This window comes from Hyperolius riggenbachi, chromosome 9 (assembly GCF_040937935.1).
Source record: "Hyperolius riggenbachi isolate aHypRig1 chromosome 9, aHypRig1.pri, whole genome shotgun sequence".
In the NCBI taxonomy this organism is placed as follows: domain Eukaryota; kingdom Metazoa; phylum Chordata; class Amphibia; order Anura; family Hyperoliidae; genus Hyperolius; species Hyperolius riggenbachi.
Window position 1 is genome coordinate 48,335,616 of NC_090654.1, and position 23,799 is coordinate 48,359,414.

The following is a 23,799-nucleotide window of genomic DNA, read 5'->3' on the forward strand; positions in this document are numbered from 1 at the left end:
GCTAGCATTTTGCGGTTTTGTGTAGCGGTTTTGGTGTAGTAGATTTCATATATTGTTACAGTAAAGCTGTTACTGAACAGCTACTGTAACAAAAACACCGGCAAAACGCTCTGAACAGGCGTTTTTCAGAGCGGTTTGCGTTTTTCCTATACTTAACATTGAGGCAGAAACGCCTCCGCAGTCCAAAAAATGCCTCACCCCGGGAGGATTCGTTTCTGCAAAACGCCTCCCGCTCTGGTGTGCACCACCCCATTGAGATACATTGACCAAGCGTATCCGCAGCCGCAAGCGGCTGCAGAAACGCTAAAAAAAGCCGCTCGGTGTGCACCAGCCCATGCAGTGGACCTGAACTCAGAACTTCCTCTCTGCTCTAAGATACAAAACAGCATAATAACCTTTAAAGAAAAACATTCTTTATTACAGCTCATAGAAATCCTAAAATAAATCTGCAATGTTTCTACTTCCTGATTCAAGACAGCAGACATATTGTGAACAGCCTGTGCTTTCAAATGAACTTATCTGCCGTCTCTGCAGTGGCAGTCATGTGACACGGGAGAGATCAGATTACAACTTGTGATTGGACACAAGTGAGGGGGAATTAAACAAGCTAAACTCTCTAAATACATACAGGGTGGATTTCTCGGCTTTCCTTCTGTCCTGTGCAAGAGATCAGGTTCACTTTCAGCTAGTGAAGGAGTTTAGTTCTGCCACAAAGTTCTTACACAGAGCGGAGGAAAACATTTAGTCTTTAACAGGAACAGTATGTGACTCTCAGTGCTTTGATGTGTGCATGTTTCAGGGCTGAAAGGTTAATTAAGCCTGTATGATTATGTATTGTATGGCGTAGCAGCATGGCTTGCTCCATTCGGCACTCTGCAGATCGTCAGCCCTGGACCAGATCCTGCCGAGGGGCTCATTGTGCCTTTGTTTGTGGCGGCCATTGTTCCTCAGACCCCTCGCTCTCTGTATTATGTTAGGGACCGGTGGCAGCTGTTGTCCTGCACAAAGCCGCCCTATCAGGGGCCTCTCTAGGCTGTAATGGAACAGCTCTGATTTCAATGAGGCCGAGGTTAGGTGGACTCGTAATTAAGTAAATAGCAGGGGGAGGGGAGGGTTACAAGAAGAAATGTCAATCAGAAGATGGGCCATTGAAAAAGGGATGCATTATGCAAAAGGCCTGGAGGCAAAGTGGAGTTGTTGTTTTTTTTTACTTTATTTAAATTCGGCATGATATTTGAAAATTGAGCCGCCCTTAGATTTTGCAATTGACCACAGCTTTCTGTCTGGCTTGAGTTCGCCGTATTCGCAGAGCAGGCAGTCGCCTAGGGCTGCCACAGTTAGGGGCCTCAAAATTATTTTATGATAATTGTATTCTGTGGGGAAATATAAAAAGATAATTGCTAAGTTGATACTGGTTGTTGTGTTGCCCAAGGCAACCAGTCTGGCTTCATTTAAAGTGGACCTGAACTCTTGCACAGGGCAGAAGGAAAACCGAGAGAAATGCACCCTGTATGTATTTGGAGAGTGACTAATCACAAATTATAATTTAATCAGTCAGCTGGGTACTTATCCATTAGGCGGGCGCATCCGGCAGGTGGCGCTAATTACTATTCCCCCTCCAGGCCGCCATGGATAGTAGGGAAAGATGTAACTCTGGTGGAGTTTTGTCGCCACCTAGAGGATGCGCCCGGCTAACGGATAAGTACCGTCAGCTGGTTGCCTTGGCAGAGCAGCTAATTTGTAAACACAGGATATTAACCCTATGTCTGCCTCCATGAAAGCAGGAAGTAGACACACTGCAGATTTATTGCAGGTTTTGTATCAGCTGTAACAAAAATGTTTTTCTTTAAAGGTGCAGAGAGGAAGTTCTGAGTTCATGTCCACTTTAAAGCCAACTCCGACTTAAAATAAAATGTATTTTTGGAAGAAGGCTACAGGCTCTCTTGGGGTCTTATTGCTGTCCGGTTTCCTTTTTGGGAAAATTTCGGCCACTTCCTGAAGTGGGGAAGATTCTCTAAAAGAATAGTCAAAATGAACAATACGATACATGAAAACCTCCATCAACTTTTTTTGCATGCTCAAAATGTTATAATGATTAATGAAAGAGGCCCTGTACTGACAAATAGTAGAATGCAGTAAACTATCCAGGATACCCACCTTTCGCAAGCGCTGATTGACTTATACTGTGATTTTTATAGAGCTTTTCCCTGCGATTTGCGCTTAGAAGAGTGCTTTTCTAAGCGTTTTTGTGGAGCGATGGATTTTTTCTCTTGACATCAGTGAACTCTTGTATCCGTAAATGAATAAATACAATGTATTAATTCATAAAAGCGCTCAGGAAATCGCCATTCAAAGCGCTTTTTCAAGCGCTTTGCGATTTTCCTATACTTTCTATTGAAGAGCAAACGCTCAGAAAATGGTACAGGTAGCGCGTTTGAGATTCAATAGAAAGAGGAACGCTCATATATGAACACTCCCATAGGAAATCATTGCATAAGCGCTTTTAGAGCGATTTCCAAAATTGCCAGCACTTAAAAAAATCCGCACACGCTCATAGTGTGAACAAGCCCTTAGGGGTTTTTGTTGCGGCGTGATCACACCACACCGTCCAAAACAGCCTTCGGAGATTACAGCCGCAATGCCTGGTAATCTCACTTCTAGCTGCAAACCAATCAAGAAGTTGGGCTCTCCAGTGCTCACTTCCTGTGGCGAAAATTGGAAGTGCACGGGCGAGTATTTTTAAAATACATCTCCGTGCATGTGCGACGCGAATGCAAGTGGCAAACATCTCAGAATAGCTGCGGCGCCATGGACTTGCGGTTCGCTGCCCGACACCGTGGGTCATCCCTGATAATACGCTTTTGTCATCGCAGTAAATTTGATACTTCCAGCCCATTGCACAGCAGTAGGTATGCAAGGCTCCATATGTTTTCATTGTAGTAGCGTTACCCTGAGGTAAAAAAAAGGGTAACACAACACAATGAAAACGTGTCAGTGTGAAAGGGGCATCAGGGTAATTATCCTGGTTTCAGCATTAGAAACACTTCTTATGTCTATAAATTTATTTTTATTGGTATGTAACCCCGCCCTCCCAGTGATGTCACAGCCTAGGCTGATTAAATATGCGTTTGTTCATAGAAATGTACAACATCCCCTGAAAATACAATCTAGCACATCTTTTGGAGCAAAATGAATAATGGACACTTTACTTTCTTATTTTCGGGGAAACATGGAACATCAGATGTGGAATAGGGGAAAAAATGTGATCTCAGTGATTTTGACCATGACATGATTATTAGTGCCAGAAAGGCTTACTTTGCACATACAACAGTTTGCTCAGAATGGGGCAAAAAACTTACATTGAGTGGTAGATAATTACAGTACTTCATAATCCAAGTGGTCAAAGCAGAATGGCCATCCTTTATTGAGCTGACAGAAAGGCTACAATAAGGCCTTGTTCACATTGCATTCCGTTTGCATGGCCGTTCGCTTTGGGTGGTTTTAGACATGTCTTTTTTTTTCAATTCCCGGCGCTTGGGTGGGCAATTCGGTTTTCTAAGTGTTTTTCCCGAGCGGTTTTGTAATTCACTCTCTGAGGCAAGTCAGGAAGTGAACTCTTTGACCCGGAAAATAATAAATACAATGTATTTATTCTTAAAAACACAAATGCAATCGCTGCACAAAGCAATTTTGTGAGCGTTTTGCGTTTTTCCTATACCTTCCATTGTGGCGGAATTGCCTCAAAAATGGCCCATACAGCGCTTCTCTGAGCGGATTGGAAACGAACCGCTCAGATGTGAACTCTATCATGGAGAAACATTGCACAAGCGTCTTAGGGCTCTTTTCCACTACGGCGTTTGCGATGGCTGAATCGCAAAACCGCAAACCGCTAGTGATTTTTCAAATCGCTACAGTTTGCTTTTAACATACCGCTACCACTACCGCGATTCGTTTTTTACCTGATCGCGATCGCGCGGCGGAACGATTATTGCCGCGATTTTGCTATGCAGTGCAAAACATAGCAAAATCGCAATTGCAAACGTCGGAAAATCGCCGAGAAATGTTGTGCGAACGATAGTGATTGCTAGTGGAAAAGGGGCGATTTTGTAAATCGCCCGCATTTTGAAGTGCAAAAACACCCTTAGTGTGAACGAGCCCTAAACGGCTTTTTTACAACTGTGGTGCATAGTAACACATCTCACAAGTGACAACACATCGAGTCATGTCAACGTGTCATTTAAACGAGGACTATATATGTAAACATATATAAATAAGAAGTATGATTCTTCCAAAGTAAAATGAGCCATACATTACTTTTCTCCTATGTTGCTGTCACTTACAGTAGGTAGTAAAAACAGAACGAACAGATTTTGGACTAGTCCATCTCTTCATGGGAGATTCTCAGCAAGGCTTTTATACTATATAATAAAACCCCTGTGTCTGCATCCTCCTGTGTCCTTGTGTCCGTGCTTCTAGACCTGACAGTTTGCTGTCTGTGAACCTCATTGCATTGTGGGAAATAACAGCTTTTTCCAACTGCCAAGCAAGCAATATCTCCCTGTGTGCATATACTTCGGACAGCGGTGGAGGACGGGTAAGCGCGTTGCGGGAGGGGGAAATGGTAGCGGCCGTTGCCTAGCGCCCGTTTTTTAACAGGCGATCTTTTTACTAGTAATTTATGGAAACATTCCCTGAAAAGGATTTTTACAATGATGCTGGCCAGCTTCCTTGCTCGCTGCACACTTTTTTGGCAGTTGGACAGAGTAACTGCCATTCACTAAGTGCTTTTGAAAATAAACAAAACCCTAAGAATCCCCCATAAGAAGATGAGCTAGTCCCAAACCTGTCGGTTCTGTCAGATTTTTACTAGCCACTGTAAGTGACAGCAACGTGGGGGAAAGTAATTAATGGCTCATTTTACTCTGGAAGAAATGTACTTCTTATTTGTATTTTGTTTACATGTATTTTACATATTACAATTTACGTGATAGTCCTCTAAGTACAGAAAAGTGAGGCTCCAGTGAGCACAGCCAAAAGGCTCGTACACACGTCCAAACAATCTACCCAACTATCTTCTAAAGTTGGGCTGTTGGAAGACAGTTGGGTGTGTGTACGGCTGGCAAACAACAAGGCGACCAACTGATAACAGGTTGTTTCCCAGATCCAACTGGTGGATGGACCTGCCCAACTATTGTGCAGGTTGGCCACGTGTGTACAAGTCTTTTGAACAAGAATAACTTTGTTGTTTTTGAATGTTGTGCAGTTTGTTGTTTAGCTTGTGGACATAATATTTGAGTGAATTGGTTGTTTAGTTGCTTGGTGTGTGAGTATGTACTTGGCGCCTAAACAACTTGTTGTGCGGTTGGTTGTGCATTATGTTGGACATGTGTATGAGCCTTTACCAAACCTGGAGAGCAGAGATTGGAAAAAGATAGCCGGGTCTAGAGAATCTCACTTCCCCCTGAGCCACACAGATGGTGGGGTCAGAATCTGATATGCACAGCATAAATCCATAGAGCCAGCCTGCCTGGTGTCAGCAGTCCAGGCTGGGGGTGGCTTTAGATGTGGCAGAGACCATGAATGGGAAGTAGATGAATCTACAGAAATTCTGTGATGGGATCATGGCAGTATGGATCCAGAGAAATGAAATTTTTCAAACAAAGAAAAGAAAACACTGGGTGGCTGGCACTCATTGCTGGCTGGGAAACTGTAACCTGTGCCTGGTAACCGCAGTATGCTCCAGCGGTCAGATTCCAATGTATGATGTAGAAGAGAAGAGCTAGACACCAAAGCGTATGCTTCCAGAATCATTCCAAAGTTATATACAGAACAACATCCAATTTGGAGTACAAATATATAAAGAAAGGAGAACCGAGAGCCCAATATGGTATAGTACAGTGATGGCTAACCTTGGCACTTAAGGTGTGACAAAACTACAAATCCCATCATGCCTCTGACTCCCCGATGTATGCTTAGAGCTGTCAGAGTATTGCATTGCCTCATGGGACTTGTAGTTGCACCACAGCTGGCGTGCCAAGGTTAGCCATCACTGGTGTAGTATGTCAAGGCAATTGGTATATTTGAGAAAGGAGTAAATTGTATACTCACAAACACGGGTTACCTCCAGGCAACCACTGTATAAGCAGGTGAGGAAATTGACCTGTCCCCACTCAGGAATAGGAAGTCGCTCTCTGTAGATGTGAAAAGAAGGGGTATCCCCCTCCACCAAAGGTGGATATATAATGTGTTATAGACTGAACAGAGGCGCCAAAAGAATAAAAACAATGTTTAAAATGTTTAAAAATTGCTTTGGAGGCAGTGGTGGACTTACCTCCCTCAAGCAGACACAGGAAAGCTGTGCAATTCAACATAGAAAATTTTTAATAGTATACTCCAGAGGGTTTAGTACAACGCGTTTCGCAGGTCTACACCCGCTTCATCAGGCAGTATAAAGTAGGAGCACACAGCTGGGAACAAAAAGGCACATATTGGTGTGTGATCTAACAAAACGTGTTACATAAATAAATAAATATTAAATAAATCAGGCGCTCCGTGATGACGCTCCTGGATGGTCGCATTCACCTCCAGCGTGATCACAACCAACCCGCCCACTTACCAAGCAATCAGGGGCGTTCCCTGGACTATTTAAAGAGCAAGTCAGCAACACCTGAGCACAAAGGCGCCAGGTGTTACTCTGACATTACGTTGGTAAGTTCCTTTATTCAGCCCTCTCCTCTTGCTGCCATTCTTACTATGTTTCCACCCTCCACTATCAGTCTTCTCATTTGCCTACTTATCCTAGCGAATGCTCTATCCCTCCCTGTAACTTTTATAACACATAAATGTAGATTTTGTATATATTTTTCTCACTACATCAAGCACCAATATAGCACTATATCTCTGATCAGTAAACCGAATTTCTCTACACCAAGTCACCCTCCCTTGTCCCTCCGATTGAACCTCAATCCTCCAAACCACTCCCTAACCCACATATGCACTTTACACAACAATGAAACTGATTTATTTAATATTTATTTATTTATGTAACACGTTTTGTTAGATCACACACCAATATGTGCCTTTTTGTTCCCAGCTGTGTGCTCCTACTTTATACTGCCTGATGAAGCGGGTGTAGACCTGCGAAACGCGTTGTACTAAACCCTCTGGAGTATACTATTAAAATGTTTCTATGTTGAATTGCACAGCTTTCCTGTGTCTGCTTGAGGGAGGTAAGTCCACCACTGCCTCCAAAGCAATTTTTAAACATTTTAAACATTGTTTTTATTCTTTTGGCGCCTCTGTTCAGTCTATAACAAATTTGGAGTACAAGGTGGCCTTAAAGCCGTTTCGCTGGAATGACCCACTTCCTCAGTGACCAGAGATAGCCTAGGGTCTCTGAGGAAGTACATCGTTCCTGCGAAACGGCTGTTGGGTCCCAATTGCATGTTGTTCTGTATGTTACTTTGAAATAAATCTGGAAGCATATGCTTTAGTGCCTTGATCTTCTCTTCTACATCATACATCGGAATGTTTTAGACGTGTGGAATCTATCTGAATCATGTAACCACAAGGAACTAAGGGATAATCCAAGTTAGGAAAGTATAATCAATTGTTCTAAGATCTAAGACCCCCTGATTTTGTTAAACAGCTATATAAGGTAAATATCCCCATAGCCGACATACAACTACTGTATATTTGTGGTAAGTTAGGATTTTTTTTTTACCAGGGATCTGTTATAATTGTTAAACATCACCAGGGTAAATTAGATCATGACCTGTCTTTTGTTTATAGTTAAAAACTTAAAGGACAGCTTAAGTGAGAAGAATATGGAGGCTAACGTATGTATTTCCTTTTAAACAATACCAGTTGCCTGGCCGCCCTGCTGGTCTATTTGGCATCAGTAGTGTCTCAATAACACCAGAAACAAACATGCAGCTAATCTTGTCACATCTGACGATAATGATACCTGATCTGCTGCATGCTTGTTCAGGGTATATGGCTGAAAGTATTAGGGCTCTTTCACATTAGGGCAGATTTTCTGTGTTTCAACGCAAAGGGTAAAGTTTGCGTTACCCAAGGTGAAATGAAAGTCCATAGACTTTCCTTTTAGCTTTCACATACAGTATAACGCAGCCTTTTTGTGCGTTGCGTTACACTGCACCCAGGTGCAGTTTTTCGGCCGACGCTAGCTTTATGCGTTACAATGTTAGTCAATGTAAAATGCACACTATGCGCGTTTTTAATCCGTTAACGCAGGCAATCAGTCCCAGAATGCAACAGAGGAACAATGTAGAAAGTTGAAAACTAAAAGAAAAAAAAAATTACCTGCGTTTTTCTATGTACTGTAACGCATTGAAAACAGATTAAAAACGCACACTCACTGCAGTGCAACGCATATCAAAACGCATTAAAACGCATACAACAAATCGTATGCTTTGAGCGTTCTCCAACGCAAGCTCTGATGTGAAAGAGCCCTTAGAGGCAGATGACCAACAGGACAGCCAGGCAACTGGTATTGCTTAGAAGGAAATAAATATGGCAGCCTCCATATACCTCTCTCTTCAGATGTCCTTTAATAAAGTGGTCAGCCATCGTTACACAGGGTAAAAAAAAAGGGGGTGGGGGCTCATATTTAGTGTTATTCTGGTTCTTCTTTACTTTGGAATTTACAGTGATGAGGGATGTTGCTAGGATCCCAAGAGATACAGGCCACTTTTGGGTACTCCAGCTAGAAAATGGGTGAGGCCACGCACCAGAATGTGGGTGTGGTCATGAGTGGAGCCAAATTTACGTGAACTTAAGAGCGGTCTAAGTAGGCCTGCCCAGCAAAATGTCGGATAAAGCCCCCCTCTCCATTAATACAAAAAAAACAAAAATGCTGCATATCACATAAATGGCTTAGGCAGTGTCATCTGACTTCTGTGCTGGCAGTTCCCCATAGCATTCCCTGACCTTCTAGTGTCTCCCGCGAGCCTCTCGTTGAGGCACCACAACTCCCAGCATGCCCCATAGAAGAACCACAGCTCCCTGCATGCACACTGCACCCGATTGTTGCACCACAGCTCCCAGCATGCCCGCCATTGAGACACCACAACTGACTCTGCCTGAGGGACATCTGGGGCACTCCAGAATAGATAAGAGGCACTTGCCACTGATCTTTGGGGCTAGCAGTGCCCCTGTATGGTCCACTTTAACTGAGCAATTTAACAACCACTTCATGAGCACTTTAAAGCCCAGTCAACACTAGCAGGGATTTTGACATTCTGGCATAAATAATCAAGTAGGCCTCTCCTGCCACCAAATCCTGGCTCTCTCTCCGGAGTGCCCCTTCCAGCTCGAGTCCGCTGATTAATTTTTAAAGGCGCCAGGGTCTCGTAGCATTGAGAACTTGATTATTTGCTCCAAAATGTTGCAAGCTCTGGCAGTGCTTTCGCTGCTGGGGTTTATTTAGGCTTTAAATCACTTTTGTTTTACGTTGCGCAATGATGATTGATGTAGTTGTTCCAACCGGTGAGGTCTTCCGCCACCGTCAGCATGCCTAAGAGAGACACCAGCGAATCAATAGCTGCTCGGCCGCTAAAGGGTGGCAGTAAATATCGACGGGCAGCCTGGCGTAACTTAAAACATGGAACGTTCTGTTTCAAGACGAGGGAGATTAAACCCGGCTTTATTGAGATTTCACATGAGACGTAAAACTCAAACGGCGCTGGACTGATCTTCTTGAAGGAACAGTCCTTTTTGATAAGTTTAGAAGATAGATCTCTTACAGCATCAACCCCCTCCCCCATTCTATTTATATTCCTATCGTTGTCAGATATATACCACTCATCGCGGTATCTGACAGCTTTATTGCTTCTCGCTTAACATTCATTGCCACCCTTCCCTGCCACAAGAGGGGATAGCGGAGGCACAGTGGTACAGCTCATCAAGTGTTGCCACGTAAGCTTTCCGGACTGTGTTGTTTAGAGACTGGAATGCTAGCTCAATAACCACTTCCCTACCACAGTTTATTATTTCCCCTTGAAAACCACAGCAATTTTGACATCATACTGATCCCATTCATTCACCAATAACTTTATCGCTACTTATCACACTGAAATGATCTATATATTATTTTTTGCGGGACAAACTAGGCTTTCTTTGAGTAGTACTTTTTGCTAAGAAATAAGCAGTTATTACAACATTTAAATTATGTCCCTAGTATAATATATGGCGATAATATTTTATTTGGAAATAAAGGTTTATTTTTTTCTGTTTAGTGTTTTTTTTTTAATACGATATCAATAATTTCAAGCCTTTATGTACAAAAATAACAATAATTTGCCCTCATGACATACATATTGAAAAAGTCCCCACGTACTGCGTATTTGTATGTGTTTACATTACCCCAAGGTAACTATTTGTGTTTTTTTTTTTTTTTGAATGATGTAATTTTTTAAACATATTTTTTACAAGTGTTTTATTTTAGTAACTATGAGGTAGGGGTGAAAGAGGTTGAAGGACCACTATCGCCAAACATTGTAACATTTTAAATTCATATCAATAAGAAGTACATTTCTTCTAGAGTAATATGCACCATAAATTACTTTTCTCCTATGTTGCTTTCACTTACAGTACCCAGTAAAAATCTGACAGATCTGACAGGGTTTGGACTAGTCAATCTCCTCACGGGAAATTCTCAGAATCTCCCCTTATTCTTTACAAATGCACTTTGTAGAAAGGATCTATACAAATATGCCGGCTGACCTCCCTACTTGCTTGCACGCTATTTTGGCAGTTTGACTGAGCAACTGGCAGTCAGTTAGTGCTTTTGAAAAAAATAAAAAACCTGGAAAGGAGATAGACTAGTCCAAAACCTGTCCGATCTGTTCAATTTTTACTGCCTACTGTAAGTGACAGCGTTGAAAAAAAGTAATTTATAGGGCATTTTGCACTGAACAAATGTACATTTTATACATATGCATATACATACATTTTAAATTTAAATTTTTTTGCGATAGTGATACAGCAGTGCAATCTGAAACTAATCTGAAACTAACCATACGTGTACTTTTTTTTTAAAATCAATTCCCAGCCAATTAGATCACTTCGGCCAAGTCCGCTGGTCATCTGTTGCCCTAGCATATATGATCAATTCACTTTCGATTGATTCAGAGCAATTTATCAATTGAAAGTCTGAGTGGACATGCTGAAGAGTCTCCATACGAGAGGATGGGGGGGGAAGGGGGGTGAATGGCCCCATAGGTGGCAATGCATCAACTAGTACAACGCTTGTGGTTCGATTGAAGCTCAATACAGTCATGGCCAAAAATATCGGCACCCTTGCATTTATGCCAGAAAATACCACCTATATGCCGTGCCGATAGCAGCCAGATCTATCTCCATACCCCGATCTCTCCTCCTCCACCATAGACTAGGTCTCCTCCTGCCTCTCGACTATCTCCTGTTAAGTGTCAGCCAAGTTCCTGAAGCTTAAAGTGAACCTGTGCAGAAGCTCGGGATCAAAATCAGAGCCATAACTTAAAAGAGGGAAGCCTCAGAATCCTGTTGAGGCTTCCCTCGCTGATTTGAAGCTCCCCGTTGTTGAGCACGGCCCCCTCCACATCAGTGCTGCGCAGCTCTTTCTTCTGAAGCGTGGCAGCACACTAGCCGCGTGAGCCCGTCTGCACATGCACAGTCACACGGAGCCTGAGGCTCCGGTTTATTGTGCATGCGCGGGTGGGCTGGGAATTCACAGTTGCAGTTAAAATAGAGAAATTATGGTTTATTGTGCATGCGCGGGTGGGCTGGGTTGGCTATACAGATGCTAGCGAACAGCTCGCCAGAAAATCTCTATGGGAATTCTGGCCCTGTACTACTTCCGGGTCGCAATGTCCCGGAGTAATATGCCTGCCCGTGTCTGCACGTGTCCTTTAGTATGCATTCTCTGGCCCGGCGGTGCGCGTCCCTGATTGCAACCAAGTGCACAGCCGGGACAGGGCATGCGAACTAAAGGACACGTGCAGACACGGGCAGGCGTACTACTCCGGGACATTGCGACCCGGAAGTAGTACAGGGCCCGCTGTTCGCCTACATCTCTAGTTGGCTTTTGCGCAGCCATGCTGGAGAAGGAAGAGCTGTGTGGCCCCAATATAATTAGCAACAATGCCTTGTTGATAATCTGGGGGGGGGGCATGCTCAGCGACGGGGGACATCAGAGCAGGGAGGGAGGCTTCCCTATCCTTAGGTAAGTAACTGGATAGTGTAATGGTTAAGGGCTCTGCCTCTGACACAGGAGACCAGGGTTCAAATCTTGGCTCTGCCTGTTCAGTAAGCCAGCACCTATTCAGTAGGAGACCTTAGGCAAGTCTCCCTAACTCTGCTACTGCCTATAAAGCGCGTCCTAGGGGCTGCTGCTCTGGCACTTTGAGTCCGCCAGGAGAAAAGCGCGATATAAATGTGGCGTGTGGCTGGATAGTATAATGGTTAAGGGCTCTGCCTCTGACACACGAGACCAGGGTTCGGATCTCAGCTCTGCCTGTTCAGTAAGCCAGCACCTATTCAGTAGGAGACCTTAGGCAAGTCTCCCTAACACTGCTACTGCCTATAGAGCGCGCCCTAGTGGCTGCAGCTCGGGCGCTTTGAGTCCGCCAGGAGAAAAGCGCGATATAAATGTTCTGTGTTTGTCTGTTTGTCTAATTTTGTGACCGAGCTCTGGCTCGGCTACTCTTTGAGGGCCCGTTCCACTACATGCGCTGCGGTGCAATCATCACACCGCACTGCATTTAAACTGCAGCACATGTTAGTCAATGGAACAGTTTCCCTTGATGCAAATTTTCCGACGCGAAGCAACGCGGGGGAAATTATGGATAGCATGCTGCACGGATCCGAGGCCCCATTTCCGCTAACGGGAAGCCGCATGACGTCGCATCCGGTTGTTTTGCGCGACAACCGTAATTACCTGCGGGGGGGGGGTGAATGCGAGGCGATGCGGCAATCGCTTTGAATCCCAAATGACAATGGAAACGGGCCCTGACTTGGATAGACCCGAGCTCCTGATTTTCTGATGCCGAAACCAGAATAATAAATGTTAAAATGTATGTCCTGAATAATTTATTACATTCTACTATATGTCCCTGGTGCCTCTTTAACAGGTACTAGCAGTGTGGGAATATGCAGTTGCAGTTAAAATGGAGAAATGTTGACTTTGGTTATGTGTGTGTGTGGCACTAAGCTTGGTAGAAAGAAAGTAGAGCAAAGAATTGTCTGAGGATTTGAGACTCAAAATGATAGAAAAGCACAGTAATCCCAAGTCTGCAAATCCATTTCAAGAGATCTTAAAGTGAAGAGGCGAAGCACCCGCATGTATTTTACCATATATATCAGTGGGAAAATTAGAGAAAACACCTACCCAGCTCTCTGTTTTATTCTTCACTGCTCAGCCTGCTTCTAATCAGCCCTGATAAAATCCCCGACTGAGCATTCAGTCTGGCTTTGCTCAGGAATCATTATAGCTGAGTCATTATAGCAGAGCCACAAGGGGGCAGGCTTGGGCTTGAAAATATATCAGAGAAGACAGACTCAGCTATAATGATTCCTGAGAAAAGCCAGACTGAATGCTTAGTCGGAAGTTTTATCAGGGCTGATAACAAGCAGGCTGAGCAGTGAAGGATGAAACAGAGAGCAGGGTAGGTGTTTTCTCTAATGTTCCCACTGATATATATGGTACAGTACATGAGGGCGCTTCGTCTCTGGTTCACTTTAAAGTCGCTTGCTTCCCTCGTTACTGAGTGCGGTCCCCCCAAAGATTAGCCTGTGTCCACTGTGTGCAACATTTAGTTTACAGCCTATGGCACTGTAGCTAATCTCTATGGACGTGGACATAAGAGATAACTTAAGATATGTTGCACCAAAGAATTGTTAAAATGGTGGATAAAGAACCTCAATCAGCTTCCAAAAAATTAGAGCTGACCTGCAGACACATGCCAACGGTAAAGATGCCGCCACCTGGGATACATTTCAGAATGCAAATCGGGATGAAGAAAGATTTTACAATCCAGTATTTTATTTTCACTACAGTTCCTCATTGATTACTACAGAGATCTTGATTTATAAATACTGGCTTATACTATCACTATACTCCTTCAGTGATCTGCTAAATTGCTTTTTGTTTATTACCTCTTCCCACGCATGACTGAAATATTTCTCTAGAGCTGCTCCCACTCTCTGGACCTCTCTCCTTCATCCGATTAGACCAGCTCCTGCTTTGGACAAATTCAAACAGGCCTTCATCACCTACCCCACAGAATTATAAGCCCCTCTTCCTGTTTGTCCTGTTTCTTTACAGTGTAACCACAGTCCTATTCCTCTGCCTTTTGTTTACTATTATGCCTGGTACACACCATGCAATTGCCCATCAGACGGGTCGAATCGATGATTACCGACAGGTCTGATCTGATCTCCAATTGTTTTTCTGACGTTTTTTTCAATCACTTCTGTACAAAAGGGTTTACATTTATTAAAATGTCCTTGTGGATTAGCGAAAACCTGTTTGCCACATATGTAATGCATTACAACGGCGCCACATGTGCCAGAAGAAGTGGAAAGTGCGTGTTCAAATTTTGTGCGTTTAAAATCCAGACAGCAGGTGTGCTGTTTTTTTTTTCAGTGGGATGTGCGATTCATGTTTCAATGCAAGTTAATGGGAATGCAGACAAATTGCATGAAAACTTGCATGGAATTTGAAAGATGATTTGATGTATTTTTCATGTAAATTTGCTTCATTGGTATGCATGTAGAATTTACGTTGTGATTTTTATCATTCAAACGCATTTTAAATTTGCAGGCAATACAAAGAAAGAATACAAAAATCCTTTTTGCGCAACAAGTGTGAACCCTCCGCTGTTGTCTTTTCTTTACTGTGAATGGAGGTGTTCTAGTGTGTCTCAAAAAATTCCCATGTTGCATTGCAGTCACAGGGCCAGAGAGCAGAGTGTGGCCACAGAGGTGAGAACAGGAAGTGTGCAGCGTGACAGCACATGGCAGCTGTGCACTGGTGAAAGGGATTGATGCGGGGCAAGAGAGAACTGCTCTCTACACAAATTGCAAATGGTTATGGTGGGCGTACGTATTATACGGGCACTGAGTGAGACGAATGACATCTATAATACTATTGGCAGCAACTTGGAGGGAGAAGTAATTCGGGGTCCATGGGTCACCGGCTCCAGAATTGCCTGTTGCTCGGACCACAGACTATTGCACTAGTGCTGAAGTTGCACCCAACTCAGATGCTACGCTGCCGGTGTTATGTGCCAAAACCATTCTCTCCGTATGGTGGTGGTGAGGGGTGCCATCTGCACATAAAGAGCGTATGTCATAGTGAAGAAGCTCTTAAACACAGAAGCCCCACATGTCTTTTTTTCTGCTACTCAACCCTTATCTATCCAACCTCCGGCACCCTCTTGGGCCCTCACTTACATATCCTTCATCTTTCCTTCCCCCATATCATTCTTTCTGACACTCACCTAGCCACATGCCTCATGTCTATTCCCCCCCCCCCCCCCCATGTAACCTCTTCTGACTCACAACTTGTCTACTTTTTCACTTTACTTTTCACCTCTCCTGGCTCTCACCTACTACTTATCTACCCTTCCTCATTCCATTTCATCTCTCCTGGCTCTCACCTACCCACCTATCTTCCTAACCACCCATGTCAGTTCCCTGAACCTCATCTAACCAACCAGTCAATCCAGTGCCTACTTTTTGTTATCTATCCATACTGTCCCACTTTGTTCACTTTCTTTTCTTTTACTTGTTCCTCCCCCACCCCCATTATTCTATTCTACCCACGTAACCTGTAATCCTCCAATGATATACCTCCCCCCCCCCCCCCCCCCATATGTCACAATTTTTCTCGACAATGCCGAGTATCGGTAATCGGGTGCCCAGTCGGTGAGTTGGGCGCCTGATGCGTGAGTAGTAACCCTATAGGTTTGTATTTGAGTAGGTGATCAGCTACAGATATCGGGCGTCGGAGGGGAAGGTTAGATTTCGGCATTAGATGTTGGGGTTGGTTTTAGGCATTATTTGCATTATTGGAACCTTCTGAGAGCACAACTCATGCAGTCGTGGCGCTATATGTACTCCAGTGTCTGTCTGCCCAACCCATTACCAACATCTGACCAGAAGGATGGCGTGGTGCACAACAGTAATACCAGGGTAATCCTAATTGCCCATCATGGGCTCTGAGTCCTTGACTTTATGTTATTGTTCCTGATTGCTCTAATAAACTGGCCCTGCAGCGGTGAGGTTAGTAGGCATGGAGAAACATACGAAGGACGCTCTTCCCTCTATACATTAACAGCATTGGGACATTGTTTGCAGAACAGCTTTGAAATATTCACCAGAAGTACCAGTGGAATTCCTGGATTCACTATAAGATGTATAGATTATTGTACTAGCCGTGCGCGGACCTCTGAGGCATGTGCGCGCCCGCCTTATATGAATACCGCCTTGTTGTGTTCATTGAGGCCGCTTCTCATTTTTCTTCCTAACGCGTGAAAGGAAATCAATGCCTCAGAGTCCGGGAGGAGCGGGGAGGCCTCTGGTATTCAGCAGAAGAATAGTTTTATGTTTTCCCTTTTATGATGAATAGCGGAGGAGAAATGACAGATGAATTCCCGGTTCTCGGGCACGATTTGCTTACTTTTCCTCGTCTTGTGTTATTTTATTTATTTTTTAAATATCCACATTTTATTTAAAGCCGAACCCAGGGCCGGGCTGAGGCAGAGGCGAGAGAGGCTCTAGCCTCAGGGCGCAGTGTAGGAGGGGGTGCATAACTCACTTAGCTAACACTTCCCTATTGTGTTTGAAGCAGAGAGAAATAAGAAAAGGGGATACCTGGCAGTGACTGCAAGCCAGATAAGTAGAGATTAAGGCCTCATTCACACTTTGTGCGCTTCTGTCCACTTTTTTTCAGCACATCATGTTACAGATACATGTTGCTGAAAAAAAGCGGACAGAAGCGCAGTGGTGTGAATTAGGCCTAAGGTGTTGGGGATCAGTGTGTGATGGCTGGGGTGGGAGGAAGGGATGGAGGGGCGCACTTTGGTGTCTCAGCCTTGGGTGTTGGAGGACATTGTCCCAGCTCTGGCCGAACCCCAGGCACAGATCTTTCCCGGTCTGATGTTGGTACTCCAAGACAGGGCACGTTTTTTCTTGATTAGCTCTAGTAAAACTTAGTTGGGACAGACCAATCAACTTTCATGACTTCTGGTCACCATGGATGTCGAGCGGTAACGCACTGATGCTTTCACGTCAGATCAGACGTTTCTGGGGCATCACATCACACCGGGGCAGGTATGCAATGCCCCATTGCTTTAGCGTTACTTTGTGGTTATAAAGGGTAATGCAACGCAATGAAAATGTACCAGTGTGAAAGGGGCCTCAATGATCAGGTCTAGTGTTATTTTGCCAAAAAAAAAAACAGTGTTCTGTCAGTTAAAGGACTCTGGAGCTTCTATCAGGTGTTTTTGGCATTGGCAAAGTTTTCATGGTTTGTCTTATAGGAACATTGAGGGGAGTGTGATGACATCTGTTATATTTAGACTATGCTTAAAAAGAGAGAGAGAGTACAGGCACATGTATATCCACTGGTCAACCACATGTATATCCAGGTCAAACTCTTAACTCTAACTTACAAAGCTCTCTATAATTTCTCTTCTTTGTACATCTCCTCACCAGTTTCAAGATACCAACCCAACCGCAATCTCTGATCTGCACATGACCTTCTTTTGTCCTCCTCTAGAATCACCTCCTCACATTCACGTATACAAGATTTCACACGTGCTTCACCCCTCCTCTGCAATCCCCTGCTACAAAACATATGTCACTCTCCAATCTTTGATATATTTAAACACTCTCTCAGGGGCGTAACTAGAAATCCAGACAGACACACATGGTGTACAGAAAATGCTTACAGAAAACTGACAGACCAGTGTTCTCCCAGCCTCAGCTTATTACACTCACTCTGTCCATCTCTGATGGAGCAGAACTGGCTCTGCAGACTTCTCCAGCATTACTACAGTACTGTACACTTGGGGAGGGGTAGAGAGGTTGGGGGATGGGTGCTGTACAGAAGAGCCTACTGCATATTGACTAGGGACTGTCTACAAATCTTTGTCTGCAAAACTTTGTATTATTACTTATCAGTGGCTGAGCAGATACACTCATTAGAACAACTATGCAGAGAGCAGAAAGTTTTTTTCTTGCCTTGCTCTTAGTTGTCAGCCTCTCAGGATAGGGCCCCCTGTGGCTTCTGGGCCCCCCTGCTGCTGCATCCCTTGCAGGGTCTATAGTTGCGCCCCTGCACTCTCTCACAACTCACTTTTTTCGTCAAGCATACGATCTACCTTAGGCCAGTTGCCCTTTGACCTCTGGCCAAGTTGTACTCCTACTAGATAACCTAGAACACACTGGCCCATATGCAATTCACTTTTTTCTCCAGAGTTTTCTCCTAGGTGATGCTTTCAAACTTGTCAATAAAATGTCTTTTAAACCATCAGCAAGCAAAAAAATAGTCAAAATAATTTTGATAGTACTTATTCACCTACTCTTTGGTATTTTATCCATTGCAAAGTGCTAAAAGTTATTGTAAATTAAAGATAAAAAAAATATCTGCTAGGAGAAAACTAAGGAGAAAAAAGTGAATTGCATATGGGCCACTGCCTCTAGGTATAAATATCGTATACTACCTCACCTCTTGACCATCGTTGCCCCCCCCCCCCCCCCGATTCCTTTAGATTGTAAGCTTGTTAGGTCAAGGCTCTCTCACCCTTTTGTGTCTTGGAGACAAAGACCCAGCAGGTAGTTATAACTTTATATTAGAAGATGGTTAATGAAATGTATAATTTACACTGAAGGTGCTCTTTAACATCCAGTTATAATGTTGATGGTGCTTTCATACCTAAATCCTTTGCTTACTTCTCTCATTTTGTACCTACAACATATAGAACCAATACAATAACATTGTCCTCTTTTTTTGTTCTATAGATGGGATCCACAGTGTGACTGCTCAGTGTGTGCTAAGAGTTCTCATCATCACTGAAGACATGTTGTCCAACAGTATCACAGTGCGCCTGGAGAACATGTCTCAGGAGCGCTTCCTGTCCCCTCTCTTGACTAGCTTTTTAGAAGGAGTTTCCACTGTGCTGGCCACCCCAAAGGAAGACATCTTTATTTTCAACATTCAGAATGACACCGACGTGGAGGGTTCTATCCTCAATGTCAGCTTCTCTGCTCTCGTGCCTCAAGGAGATCGCTCCCAGTTCTTCAGCTCTGAGGACCTTCAGGAGCAACTGTACATGAAGAGGATGACCTTAACCTCTGCCTCCATGTTGCAGGTTCTGCCCTTTGATGACAACGTCTGTCTCCGGGAACCTTGTGAGAACTATATGAAGTGTATATCAGTACTAAAATTTGATAGTTCGGCCCCGTTCATTGCCTCAGAATCCATCCTTTTCCGACCTATCCACCCCATCAGTGGACTGCGTTGCCGCTGCCCTCAGGGCTTCACTGGGGATTACTGTGAAACGGAGATTAATCTGTGCTATTCCAACCCGTGTCAGAACGGAGGAGTGTGCGTCAAAAGAGAGAGTGGCTACACATGTATCTGCAAGGAACGGTTTACAGGTCAGTGTAATTGCTACTTTATTATTTGTATTATTATTGTTGGGACTAGGCAAATCTGGTGCCCAGGCCAGAGTAAAGTTGTCCTTGTTTTCTTTGGAAATTAGGTCCACAACTGATATCATTGCACAAACCTACATGAGAACATACAGTAGTGGCCGGCAAAAGTGACATCACATGGGCAGGGGTTAACATTGGATGGTGGCTTCAAAAGATTACGTTCCACAATCACCATTCGTTTTATTAAGAATGACCACATGTGCCAATTAAGTATACGGAGAAGCATGTGATCAGTTTGATCAGCTGATAGATTTATAAGGTTCTGATTTGCTGTGAATACTTCCTGGTGTAATGCATGATCATGACCAGCAAATCAGAGCCTTACAAATCTATCAGCTGATCAAACTGATCACATGCTTCTCCAGGAGTTCTCCTAGGCAGGGCCATCCCTACTGTTGAGTGATTGAGTAACAAACATCCAGACTTTCACATTTATACTATTAGTAGGATCAAGCTCTCCTCCATTGCTTCACTTTCCTCTTCTTACCTCCAGGGCCGGGCCGAGGCAGAGGCTGGAGAGGCTCCAGCCTCAGGGCGCAGTGTAGGAGGGGGTGCACAATTCATTCAGCTGTCATTCCCAATTGTGTTTGAAGCAGAAAGAAATAAGAAAAGGTGATACATGACAGTGACTGCAAGCCAGATAACTAGATATTAAGGTGTTGGGGAGGTTGGGGGCCCTGGGGCACCTATTAGTCTAATAGCAATCAGTGTGTGACGGCTGGGGTGGGAGGGATGGAGGGGCGCACTTTGCTGTCTCAGCCTTGGGTGCTGAAGGACCTTGTCCCAGCTCTGCTTACCTCAGTGCCATTCTCTGGTATAGAAGCTGCCTCACTGATTCCGTCAGTTGGATACCACTGATTTCATGAGGTTGGCAGCCCTGAAATGACGTATGCTTTCTAGAGTTGCCTGATTGCAATACTGAGTTACTGGGCCCCTGTAAGTCCCCATAGTTGGATTAGAATTCAGTTATTGGCTCACATAATTTATACTTTCTTTGCCCCTAGGCCAAGTATATTGGGGCTCCCCTTCCCAGTCCAGTGCAGTAGCGCCCCTCCCATTCCATGTTCAGCCCCCTCTTCCATGTGTATTAGTCATGTATGCAGCCATTTTCTTTCATGTACAAGCTGTCTTGGGCATCCGCTTCCATTTGTATGTGTTGCTCCCCATTTGTAGCCTTCTCTTCCATATGTAGCAACCCTTATTTCATGTCAGGTGCCCCCTTTGGCTGCAGCCTCCCAAGGCCTTTGTGGCCTTTACAAAAAATCAGGCCCTGCACATATTACCTCGTTCTTCCCTTCCCATGTGACATCAGCGTCATCTCAGTACTCAGTAGTAAAAGTGGATTTCAGGCCAGTACGCTCCAACTTTGGTCACCTGAAATTATAGTTTGTGATCGTTTTGGGTGACTGATCTCTACGCAGACACACTCTCAGCTGTGTGGTCTGTCCTGCCGTATGTAGAAATGAGGGCCACCTGCAGTTGGGAGTCACTAAAGCGGTCACACATAATTGTAGTTTACTACAGCCTGTCTGAAACCTGCAAGTTTGAGAAGATGCAGTCCACCCAATCACGTTAGCAAAATTTCTCTATGAGGTCCCCTGTTTTGTCCCCTAAACTAGACTATCGCCAACGATTATTTTGGACATTGAACATTGCAGGTGTGTATGTACTGCCCTTACACTTTAACCTCTTGCCGGCCGCTCCACACCAATTGACGTGAATGCGGCGGCAGCCCCAGGACTGCTCAGCGCCAGTTGGCGTGAAATCCTGGGGCAGGGTTTTGCTGGGGATCACACGCTGAGCTCCTTCATCAGTCTCCCAGTGGCGAGCCGCTAGGAGACTGTTAGACGGTGAAACAGTCTATTTACAGTGTATAGCGCTGCAAAATATGGCAGCGCTGTACTGGGGACAGCCGTGTAACTCGGCTGTCCCCTACAGAGGATCAGGAGCAATTGGCTGTCATAGGTTGATGCCTATGATAGCCGATCGCGGTGATTTGCTGGCGGGTGGATAGAGAGCGGGCTGGGAGAAAAAAACCCCGAATTTATGTTAAAAAAAAATACGATACACAAATAAAAAAGAAAAAAACAGGGCAGCAGCAATCAGAGCAGCAAAGGGGGGGAATCACTTGTATGCTGAGTTGTACGGCCCTGCAGCGAGCCCTTAAAGCTGCAGTGGCCTAAAGTGTAAAAAATAGCCTGGTCACTAGGGGGGGTGTAAGCCTACGGTCTTTAAGTGGTTAAAGTGGACAGTCTTAAAAATGAGCCCTTGAGTAGCTGACCACAGTGGGGATATATATTCAAAACACAAATGCGCTGACACCAGTGAACAACACTTGAAACAGCACTCCTGGTTCGCCTCCTCCACTTAGCATATAAATATTGTACACAGAGGTAGCGCCACTCAGGTTAATACAACATTAATAACAGTCTCTATAATACAGTCCAGGCAGAGTATATCCTAAGATAATGGTATCTTCCTATGACAGCTTCATCATATGTCTTCACTGAAACATCAATTGCCTTCCTTTAGGACAGTAAAGAGCCTCCACCACACCCTTTGTGCTGTACTCACCTTCTACTACGACCCCGTTACCGGGTCGTCCCCCACCTCTTTGGCAATTTCCTGAATCACACCTGGATTATTCACCAATGGAGTCTGTATCTTCCTTATAAGTAATACTTGTCTCCCAAAACCTCAATAAAAAGGCCTTTCGTAGCGTAAAACTGTATAGCATTTATTGACTTATAAAAACATTTTGCACTCACGTTTTCCAACCATAAGTATAGGCATAGAGTGTTTATGTTGACAGGCTTGTTCCTGTAGTCCCTCCGTGCATATCGCCACTAGTGCACGTTCCTATTCGGCTACACTCCACGTGGGACGCCCACCGCTCCGTGTTCACTTCCTGCTCGCGTGGTTAAGCTCCTCCAACAGTAAGGATGTTTGAGAATTGCTCTTCCGATCAAGGCCAGATTTATACTTTATGTGCCCCTAGGCCAGGTATGTTGTGGCTCCCCTTTTATGTACAGCAGCGCCCCTTCCATTCCATGTTCAGCCCCCTCTTCCATATGTATCATCCATGTACTACAGCCCCTCGCTTTCATGTACAGCTGCCTTGTGCATTATTTTCCCTTTTACATGTGTTGATCCTCATTTTCAGCCTCCTCTTTCATATGTAGCAACCCTTCTTTCATGTTCAGGTAACCCATTGGTCTGCAACCACCCAAGGCCCGGGCCTCTGTGGCCTTTCTAGAAGTGCAGCCCTGGTTCCAATCTGTGTCTGAATGAAAGAGCCTGTGTCAGAGAGGAGGGGGCCACACAATTATTTTGCCCATTAGTAGAGGCAATGCAGCAGAATGATTGGGTCTCCATAGGAGGAAACTGGTGAGGACCTCCACCGGATGCCAATGGGTGAATCAGCCTTCACAAGGCCTCATCCATCACTCTGTTTATCCTGTAATTTAGCAATTATCCATTCTGGCGGCTGCATGGAAAGAGGACCCTTTGTTTGCTGTAAATACTCATCAGAAAACAAGCCGCCTGTTTACCCAGCGTGCGTCTGTAGATCGGGCTCTCCCGAGCTGCCTTCTCTAGACACCAGAGATCATATAGTCACACAGCTGAATCCCACCTTCCCTCGGGGGAGCCCCTTGCGGCTGGAGCGCCGACAACAGAGCCGACAGGTGCTGTGCGGTAATTCTCGCCTGTTTACTAAGCGCCAGCCTGTTTACCTTCCTGAGGCCTGAAGAGCGTGCAGAATTCTAATCAGAGCCCAGGGAATCGGCCGTATAGAAAATCAAAGCGCGGGGCCAAGTCACGGAATAAATGCGCGGAGGTGTCCTGTGTGACTTCCTCCCTAGAAAACAATTGACTGCCGCTTGTAGGAGGCTCATAAAACACCTGGCGCCGCAGCGGGGGGATTCTTTTCCTTTTTCTCTGGACTTAAAAGATAAATTGCAGGCAATTATAGAATGTCAGCATCATGTTTCTAAAGGAAACCTATAGCGAATTGAATAGGAAAACTGCTTAATGCTATTCCTTTTTGAAAATAGTGTTTGAGTCACAATCCTG

At 44.5% G+C, this 23,799-nt stretch overlaps 1 protein-coding gene across 1 annotated transcript in view; it reads left to right on the top strand.

The window, feature by feature from the left end:
- Positions 1-23,799, top strand: part of CELSR3 (cadherin EGF LAG seven-pass G-type receptor 3) — a 297,920-nt gene that overhangs the window by 89,711 nt on the left and 184,410 nt on the right. The window contains exon 3 of the mRNA XM_068254819.1: positions 19,030-19,668. Within this exon, the coding sequence (XP_068110920.1) occupies positions 19,030-19,668 (639 nt within the window). The remainder of the gene's footprint in view (positions 1-19,029; positions 19,669-23,799) is intronic.